At 35.1% G+C, this 10,596-nt stretch overlaps 1 protein-coding gene across 1 annotated transcript; it reads left to right on the forward strand.

Moving 5' to 3' along the window:
- The first annotated feature begins 1,932 nt into the window (after positions 1-1,932).
- On the forward strand, positions 1,933-4,617 carry LOC143530923 (DNA-3-methyladenine glycosylase 1-like). Its single transcript, XM_077026328.1, has 2 exons — positions 1,933-3,089; positions 4,445-4,617. The coding sequence occupies exons 1-2, from the start codon at positions 2,014-2,016 to the stop codon at positions 4,461-4,463; spliced, it is 1,095 nt and encodes a 364-aa protein (XP_076882443.1). The 5' UTR covers positions 1,933-2,013; the 3' UTR covers positions 4,464-4,617.
- Positions 4,618-10,596: the final 5,979 nt, after the last annotated feature.

Raw genomic sequence — 10,596 nt, forward strand, 5'->3', positions numbered from 1 at the left:
GGAGAATACGATCGAGGTTACAGAGTATGCTAGTGTGTAGAGAGTATTAATTTCTGCTCTAGTGTGTGTGTAAGTACATGTGTTTTCCAACTCGATCATACTCAAATATATAAGGAAAAAGTAATTAACAAACTTAACAACTTCATCCTATAAATCCGCTAGTCTTCCATTCCTCACCAACGTGCTCTTTGACCCGTGCTGATAGCCACTCACTAGCGAACAAAGCGGTAGACCAGGTCTAGATACCGTTGTTATTGTTTAAACGTCAATCTTCTAGACAGTTCGTCCGTAATCAGCTATGTTGAATTAGGATCCTAGATCCATGTTCCAGCTATAGGATGTCCCATGAGGATAATTGATGCAAGTTCGTCTTAAAGTTGATATACTTGTCTAACACATCACCATACTAAACGCAATCATTAGTAAACAAACAATACCGAGGATCGTCGATCCTTTATATCCTGATGTATATTTTAAGGATAAACTATCCATAAGACAATCAAGGATAAAGGATCCTCAGTATAAAAATCGTGACCTAACACCTATGTTAGTTAATTATTTTTTATCTAACCCTTACTTATGTCCTTTCATCTTATCAATCTGACAACCTTTTTTGAATTTTGAACGCAATTTGACAGCTGTGATATTATCATCAACCGCCAAATTGGGGGCAATTGTTGAGTCACAAATAATCAAGTATTGAGGATATGTTATTCTTGGTGACCAGCCTGGACCAGTTATATTTATGAAGAACTCCAGAGTCTTGTCAAGATCAAGGATCCTCGGTACTTGGTATTACTAACGGTTGTTTCCTGTATGTAGGTTGATATTTATCAGATGCAACGGCTCCAAGACTTAGTCCACCACCTATTTCGCTCTTGGACTTCTCAAGCACGTGGTCAAATGGCACGAAGGAAGTGAGTGGAGAGATGGCGGATTAATAGGTGTTATATACCGAGTTATGATCGAAGATTAGGTCACGGCACTTACGTACACACTCATATACTTACTGTTGATATTGATAAACACTCAAAGCAAATCATGCACTTAGTTTCATTGTAACCTTTGATCATATACTCCACTTTTGTAACCCAATTTTGATATTAATAAATTGGTGATAGACAAGTTGTCATCACCCGAGTTTTTTTTTCCTTTAATATGATTAAGATTAAAGGGTTTTTTCTCGCAACAAATCACGGTGTTCATCTCTATTTTGTTCATATATTCATTACTATCACCATAGCACTATACCTCACAATTACGGATTTGAATACGTTATTCTTAGCAAATTTTTGTCCAAAACACCAAGTACTCCAACCATTTCACATAGTTAAAAAGATAATAATGACCAATGTATATTTGACTTACTTTTTTTCCGTTTTAAGAATTATAACACTATTTCAATAGAAAAAGCAATATTATCCGTTTACATATGATATTTTGTTATCTTATAATTTATCTTGTAAATATACAATTGCAATTACAAAGACCAAACTGTAGATGGACTGCATATGTTGAGTGATAATTATATTGTGGAACGGAACAATTTTGTACAAAAAATGTTAGGGATTTTAGCGTGGTGAGCGGAAATGGAAATAATACCAGTGTTATTCGTTTCAGCTAAACGTGGTGTGATGGTTGGGTCGATGGGGTGCCCAATTTGTGAGAAGGAAGTGGAGTCAGCGGATCATATATTTGTATCTTGCCAATTTACGCAATCAGTTTAAAACATCATTGCTACTCTGTGTAAGGTAACACTATTTAATATTTATGTTTTCTCAACTCGTGATTTATTATGATTTATTGGAATTGTATACGGTGTTTCCTAAATCATAGAAGATTATAATGAGTTGGTTCAAAAAAGAAAAAACAACTTTTATACCATAAACGGAATAATACCATCATATTCTTAACCCTAAAAACATACATACATTCACCACCGCACCTGATTCATCACATCACACCACCCACTCACCGCCACATTCATTTCCTCCGGCCACCGTCAACCTCCCCATGGACCAACCCAAACCACCACCGGAACACTCATCACCATCACCCACTTCCGATAATCCCCAAATTACCCCTTCAAACCCTTCCAAAATCCCAATTCGCCCCCAAAAGATCCGTAAACTCTCTTCATCTCCATCATCCAACCCCTCAATCGAACCAATTAACCCTCAATCCACCATCGCTGAAGCCGACGCTTCCAAAACCATCGTAGTTCCATCCGCCACCACCGCCGCCACCACCACCACCAAAAACCGCCGTCGTAACCCGTCCCGATCAACCCAAGATTTACCCAAAGTCATCAAACCCTTATCCGCACCCGGCGAGATCACCGCAGCCCTCGATCACCTCCGATCCGTCGACCCGCTACTCGCTAACTTAATCGACACCCACCCGCCACCCACATTCGACTCGAACCAACCGCCTTTCTTGGCATTAACAAAAAGCATACTTTACCAACAACTAGCGTATAAAGCCGGAACCTCGATATACACCCGGTTTGTTAATTTATGCGGTGGCCAAGACGGGGTTGTTCCGGAAACCGTGCTTTCGCTTACGCCCCAACAGCTGAAGCAAATTGGGGTGTCGGGGAGGAAAGCGAGTTACTTGTATGATTTAGCGAATAAGTATAGTAACGGGATATTGTCGGATGATTTGGTTGTGAAGATGGATGATAGGTCTTTGTTTACGATGCTGTCGATGGTTAAGGGGATCGGGTCGTGGTCGGTGCACATGTTTATGATATTTTCGTTGCATAGACCGGACGTGTTGCCAGTAAGTGATTTGGGGGTTAGGAAAGGGGTGCAGGTTTTGTATATGTTGGATGAGTTGCCTCGGCCGTCGCAAATGGAGCAGCTTTGTGCGAAGTGGCGGCAGTATCGGTCGGTTGGGGCGTGGTATATGTGGCGGTTAGTGGAGGCGAAGGGTGCTCCTGCCACCGGAGCGGCTGCAGCTGCTTTAGTGAGAGATGGGATTAATGCGCAGCAGTTGGGGCAGTCGGAACAGGCGCAACAACAGCAGCAGCAGCAGCAACAGCTTCAGTTGCAGCTTTTGGAACCGATTAATAGTATCGGGAATCTCGGGTTGCTATTCTAATACCTTAAATCTACTTTCTTTATATTTTTTCGTATCTTTATCTATGGATGGTGTTAATTAAGTTGCTCTTTTTGTGATTAATTGTGTATACTGTTACACGTGGTTTTTTTTTGCTCAAATACCTACTGCTGTTAGTGTCGGTCTTCCTTGCATCAATGCTTTACATTGCTTCTGTTAGTGTACGATACTACGATGTTCCTCGTTATTATTTCTAGTTTTTTTGGTAGATAAAATACTATATCGCAAAGCGTGAGTGGCATGCATTGTTAAGTCAGTTACTATTTTATGGTCTCTTAGAGTTTGTATTTTGCTAATTTGAAGTATTAAAGTTTTTACTTAATTTGATTATATGCGCAATCTAACAAACACACAAGCAAACGTACTCAATAAAATCCCACTCATAAAGTGTGACACCTGTTAAGAGGCTGCACTTGTTGAGACCTGTGGCTCAAAAACCTTTTTTTGACATGTGAAGTATAGTATTCAGATAACCAGATAACATAAGGCGTGGCGTAACACAAAACATGAGTACTAAAAATAGCTGTAGTAAATTCCCGATAACGGAGTAACAGACAACTGTTCACTTGTGCTTGGTTCAACCTAAAGTTGAATTTCTATTAAAGTTAACACGCAAATGCCGTTAAACTTTCAAGCTGTATGCATATTTTTCATTTATTTAGCTATCCAATCCACTTATCATTGAAACAAATGACTTAAAGTTGGATGCATAAAGATTGAGGGAATAATATCAATGTGTATTTTTATTTTCTTGTGTCATTTTCTCTTGAAGCAAGTCTAGAATATCTTATAATTAGCTGGTAGTTACCCTATAATCTTGGTTTGTATGATGTTTAAAACTTTAACAGTGACATGTTTGATTATAGAACTTGTAGAGTGTTTTCCCTGGAGTCTGTTGCTTAATGTGTGTATATTGATGCAATCCCGTACTGAATAACATTATTATGATTGTTATGTGTGTATGTTATTTACCACGTGGATTTTGATTAATTGGTAGATGTTCTATGAATGTGGATGTGTGTTATGTTAAGGGGTCAAATGGAAAAACAAAAGAAACTAATTAAAAAGGGAGTGTTTCAGTTTATGTGGAAGCACATTATAATGCATGTAACTTCTTAACTCGGATGCATTAAAAAAGTTAGATACAACATTGTTATACTAATACACCAAAACTTTATTTTTTGCAAATACGTTTAAAACGTTTGGACCCGTATATTAAGATTTAACGATACGTTATGTGTCTATATGGTTACAATTAGAAAAGCGAAGACTGACTTACTAAAAGCTTTATAAAGTTATATAACCTGGTGCCTTGTTTCTGTAGGGCTTGCATTTGGGGATAATGACATGGAGATTGCATCAGCTGATTCAGTTGAAATAATATCATCTGTTAGATTACATAAAAGTTATGAAGATCATTGGCAGGTGTGTGTTAATTCTCAAATGGATTATTTGGTCTGGGATTTAGTATTGTAAATGGATTGTCACAATAAAACCTTTATTCCGTACGCCCATAATTTTCAGTTTTTTTTCTTTTCTTTTTCAAGTGTGTGTTTGCCAATAATCTACAAATGTTGACCCTGCATTGTACATATCATGACATCAAACTATTTTCAACCGTTGGATGAGGGTTAATTTCATCGAGTAGCATGGAATAAGATGCATTTTTTCCCCTAAGAGTCGCGGCAGGGATGCTATATGCAAAAGATCCAGCATGTCATTGTTTTGTAGACGTTTTGTATCTTGCTATTACTCTCGGTTAAAGATGTTTGACACTAGCAGTGTAAATGAACCGAGCTTGAGCTTATCTAACTCATGAGAGAGAGAGTTTTGCCTGATGGCAGTTTTTTAAGCTTGAGCTCCTCCCAAAGTTGGATTGTTTTTATTAATGATCTAATCTATATATCTATATACATTGATAATTATTTTTATATTTATATACTTTAATGGAATATTTCACATAATAATAGCTGAGTTTCTTAGGAGTCCACTAAGGTCTTTCACATTTTTAACAACAGATACTAGTCAAGTTTAATATTGTTGTGAAACTTTCTATCAATGTTGAATTAATTTTTAAAGTTAAGTACTGGAATATGTATTAATTTTTAAGTAACTGTGAAAAGAAAACTTACTAACTAATAATCAGGTTTCATTGGTATGTTAAGTTTCATCTATGTTTCGTTAGAGTCGTTTCCTTTTAAATCGTCATTTATAAAATGTATTCACAGCAACAAAACAACGGTAAATGAAAATTGAGTTATTTTATAGTTGAATAAAAGTATGAGTGATTTTACTAAAAAAAACATTGAATCATTTATATCATCATCTTATCTGTATTTGCTGTTATAACATGTATATATAACATGGTATTTGCTATAGTACATTGATTAGTATGTACTATTTTTGTTATTTTTATATAATAGGTTCACTGTTTACATGCCAATTTCAGCTAGACAAGCATAACTTGAGTTTGGGCTTCTGTATTAAATGAGCCTTTTTTTTAAACTCTCTTTTAATTCAAAGTTTTAGAAAGCCAATCTTGAGTAATTTACAATCCACTTGTCTTGTTTACACAAAGTTTTAGTGGTTGTTTGGTAGCCTCTTATTGATTCCATTAAGAGGCTACTTTTGAATCGGTCATAGGTAGAGGTAGAGTGTGTTTTTGGTTCACATAAAATACACCTCTTAATGAGTCACTAAGCCTATTAATAGTTAAGTTTTAGAAACATTTTGAACGATTCAGAGACTACCTATTAATCAGTTAGGTCTCTTAATGTCTCATCACAAGATTATCAAAGAACCTCTTAGACAAAGTTGATTTCGTTTACACCTAGTCTTAGATGCACGATGATGTGATGAAACATCATCAAATCACAAGTATAATTGTTTGAAGAAATTGAGTGGCGTGACCGCGTGGGGTCTAAAGATGATTCAACTTTCAAGTTTCAAGTGCCCATAGGCTCAAATGGCATACTTAGACATTTAGAATTTGGGCAAGTGTCAAGATATTCATATGGGGCTACAAACTACCAAAGTGCAACCCAGTGTCCACTCTGTCGGTCTGTCTCTTTGGTTGGTGAAACTTTTGAGTGGTAAATATTGAACCAAACTTGACAGCTCAACAACACTTAACGATGTAGGCTCGAGTTCAGGTCAATAAAATGCAAAACGTCTAATAACTGAGTTCATTTCACACGTAGAAGCAGATTAGGTCGGATGTATTTGGTTTCAAACTCTTTCTATAATTTTCTGGGGCTCGCTAGAACGCTAGACTTGAATTGTTTAACTAGTTTGAGCTCAAGACGAATACTTCCCAAAAAAGTTATTAAATTTACCTTATATCCATAATAATATGCTAATAGATCCATCTTTTAAAACTATTTATTTTACTTCTAATAATGAAGAAATAAGAATCTGGATTAGGGTTGTGCAACGGTTCAGAACCGCGAGAATCGAACAGGAACCGGAACCAAAAATGAGTGAAAAATAGAACCGGAACCGGAACCTATTATAGTAAACTGGTTCGGTTCCAGAACCGCTAAAGCCAGTTCTCGCTAGAACCGGTTACGATCATTTATTTATCAAATGAGTTATGCAAACTTTGCAAATTGCAAAACAAGTTTACACAATTGTATGCCCTTTTTCACGGTAAAACTAATTTAGATTACAACATGAATATCCGTTATTAAAACCTAAGTGTTGAGCTTAAATAAATCATTAACAACAATAGATTAATGGAAGATCATATCATTTTATATTAAATTATCTTGATAGCTTAAATCAAAATTGATGATGGTTGCTAGTTCTTGAACGTAAAGAAAGAAGATTTGAATTAAAAAATGATTGAATGGATGCCGGTTCACAAGTTACTCTATAAAAAATGGGGATTGGTAAATTTATTTAAAACATTTTGAATGTTCCGGTTTTTCGGTTCCAAGTCTAGAACCGAACCGGGAACCGTTTAACGCAAATTCTGAGAACCGAGAACCGAACCGGTACACACATTAGCAGTTCTAAGGCACCGGTTCGGTTCCAGTTCCTCGGTTCTGACGGTTCCAAACCGTTTTTTGCTCACCCCTAATCTGGATGGCTTTTGCCAAATACTTCAAATGTTACTTGGGTGATACCAGACATCCTCAAATCAGATCTTTCATTTGATTATAAAAAAGGTCTATTTTTTAATAAGATGTTAAGATTAATTTAAAGTTTCATTTCTACAATAACAACAATATCTAGTTTAATCTCACACATAGCAAGTAAATCATAGCTAAGACACATCTGCACTTTCTTCTCTCTTATAAGTCATGAACTTTAATCCTACATCTTCACAAAGTTCTTTTCTCGACCATATCCTCATAGAGATGCACGTCTATCAAACCCACCCACCCACCCCAAATCAGTTTGGATCTCCCTGTATTCCTCCTCTCCACAGTGAAAAATTCCATGGCTCTAACCAACATCGTCGCCTGTCTCCTTTTAACATGTTCAAGCCATTTCAATCTCTCTTTCTTATCTTATCTAATATGCTAGTCATCCCTAATCTTTCTTGAAGAACCTCACTAATTTATTATTTGGTCCAATCTTATGTGCCCAAACATGCACATTGGCATCCTCTTCTTTGCTACTTCCAACTTTTCTGTTTGTGTTCTTGATGACATAACAATGTTTCGTATGACATAGCGAGTTGGACAACAATACATTAAAATTTCTCCTTTAATTTAGTTGGAAACCTCATGTCGCGCAATACCTCTATAGTTGCTCTCAACATGTGCCAACCTAACTGGACGAAGTGTGCTACGTCACTATTTATATCCCCATCATTTTGTACAAAAAATTTTAAATAGTTAGACTTTGTTGTTGCGGAACGGCTGGAACCACTTTGCCTTCTATGTTGATCATGTTCTAAGAATTGGTTCATGAACCGCAAGTTTTAAACCCAATTTCTATCTTGCAAATGCCAAACCGGTTCCAAGACACTCGGTTTCAAACATCTTCGGTTTCAGTTCGGGTTGTTGACCAACCCATCTGTTGTCGGTTCGATTAAGTGGTTGCTATGTCCACCATTCAAACTTTTGTTGTTGACATACACACATGTTTTCCTTTTAATTTTTTCCTTAATCTGAAACAATTATCAAATAGATATGAATTTGTGTGTTAAAATCATACGAATATGCGAGAAAAAGTGAACAAAAACATAAATCATTTAAGATAAATGATATATTCTTACAAAGTAATTACAAAGTCAGGTGACATATGAGATGGACCACCTAATATTATTTCTTCCTTATCATATACTGTAACACATTGTTTGCCATTTGGGTTGGTAGCCTAGATATATAGGAGTCAGACTCATCTTATTGAGTGATTTTTATTTTAAAGTTTAAACGACGACTCTTTATCGTAGTTAAAAATTAATAATTTATAGGGCCTAAAAATGGGGTCTTTCACTTTGTTATTTTTAAGACAAATTACTTTACCTTCCATATACATTAACACGCGGTTATGAGGATACCATGCAGAACTACCTTTTGTGCCTTGAATAACCAAAACATATTCTAACAAATCCCTGTGAAAATTTGGTTAATCATGCACGAACTTTTGCAATGTAGCAAGAAGTGAGTAGATGGTAGTGGTGTGCATTAGGGATGAGATTGGTACCGTACCGGTACCGAATGATACCGGAAATCCCGGTCCCGAAAATTACAAATATTTGGTACCGATCCCGGTCTCGAAAATATCAGTTTCAAAGTTCTCAATTTCCAAATTAGGGTTCTCTTAGGATTCTTATATTTCATTCCGTATTCATTAAAAAAAACTTCGTATTACACATGTGTATAGTTTTATTTAATCTCTAGTTACGTAATGTACACATATGTACATTATCATTTACCTTAACTTGTACATATGTGTATAATTTAGTTAAACTGAGACGTTTTTTTATAAAACTTGGATGATAAATAAGAATTTTGGTTTTTTTACTTTTTTCATTTGTGCGTTTTTTATGTTTTATGATTTTTAAAATTTTTGGGTTTTTTGTGGTCTAAAATGGTTATCAAAGTTCTCAATTTCAAAATAGTTTTCACATGATCCTGATCATATATATAGATGAGTAGGGGAATGATATTTTGAGAACTTGACGAGTTGTAACAATTTTAAGAACTCAATATGAACCACACATTTAATTAAATGAGTATAGAATATGTGTCTGAGATTATATTTAATTAAAAAATGAATCATGAGAGAGAATAAAGATTTTTTTATGATTACGCAAGTTTAAATGTTAGTTACATATGTGTAAAAAGTCGATTCGGTGTGTAAAAATTTACTGTAGTTTTTTTACGTTACTTACACTTACATAATACATATGTGTAAAAAAATCAAAAAAAATAAAACAAAATTTGTTACATTGAGTTATTTTGAGTTTTTAAATTTGAAAGTGGTTCTCAAAAGAAATCAATCCTATATGAGTATTATACTATTATGTGATCAATTTATATGCGAATTGACATATGATATGGACGATAAAAAAAACACAAGCGTAGTAGCTAGACCGAATCGTTAACACAAACCATTCTTGGGTAAACAAGTCAAACAAAAACATTGTTTGTGTTTATTTATGTTCTTCAGCCGCTCACGAACAGCTTCATTTCCTTAATGAACGAACACGAGCAAGAATTTCATTTGGCGAGGTGTTTGTGAGCCATCCACTTGTCTAATAAAAGCATAGCGAATGAACATGAAAAAGACATTGTCCGGTTCAATTTGTTTACGGCCCTAGACTTAATGGTCAAAAGTAACATAATTATTATTGATGCAAAATTGTGTCATGGTTGGGGATTAAATGATTGGAAATGGCACCAAGACCCATTTAAAAGGGTGAATTGAATAATACCACTATTGCTTTAACCCATGCCGCTACTGTCTAACATACGCACGCATGCTCCTCTTGATGTGACCTCGACATGATCTTTTGTTATCGACACATATAGACAAATTATATGTGTTGATTAACTCATCAAAATCAATAATTAAAGTACAAACTACAATAGGCTTGTTTTTAAGTAATTTTTTTTATATAAAAATATATGAAATAGTGAATTGGTATTAGAATTCTTTATATTTTGTGAGAGAAAATTGTTAAAAAAAACAAAGGTAATTAAAAAACATCCTAAAATATTGGCTAGGTTTTCCATTTTGACAGCTCTTACCCTTATATCTGTGTATTATTGGCAGTTTTAGTCCCTTAGCTTACCCAAAGTCTTATTGACTACTGACTTTGACATGTATCATGAAAATGTATATATACGTATATGCTTATAACCTGTAAGTTTTATACGGGGTGTTATAAAGCTATTGCGGGGCAATATATGGTTTATTGATTTTTTCATGAAATGTATGGTGTTAGTTTGGTTTATGAGTTTTACATGTTCTTTTTTTTTTCTTTTTTCTTTTTTTTTGCGTACTGCTTGCAGTGCG

Source organism: Bidens hawaiensis, unplaced genomic scaffold, assembly GCF_021521415.1.
Source record: "Bidens hawaiensis isolate Kalapana, Puna unplaced genomic scaffold, B.hawaiensis_p1.1 tig00009067_1, whole genome shotgun sequence".
Classification (NCBI taxonomy): domain Eukaryota; kingdom Viridiplantae; phylum Streptophyta; class Magnoliopsida; order Asterales; family Asteraceae; genus Bidens; species Bidens hawaiensis.

Excerpts from the sequence above, each read along its gene's own strand:
- LOC143530923 (XM_077026328.1), top strand. The coding sequence starts at position 2,014 with ATGGACCAACCCAAACCACCACCGGAACACTCATCACCATCACCCACT.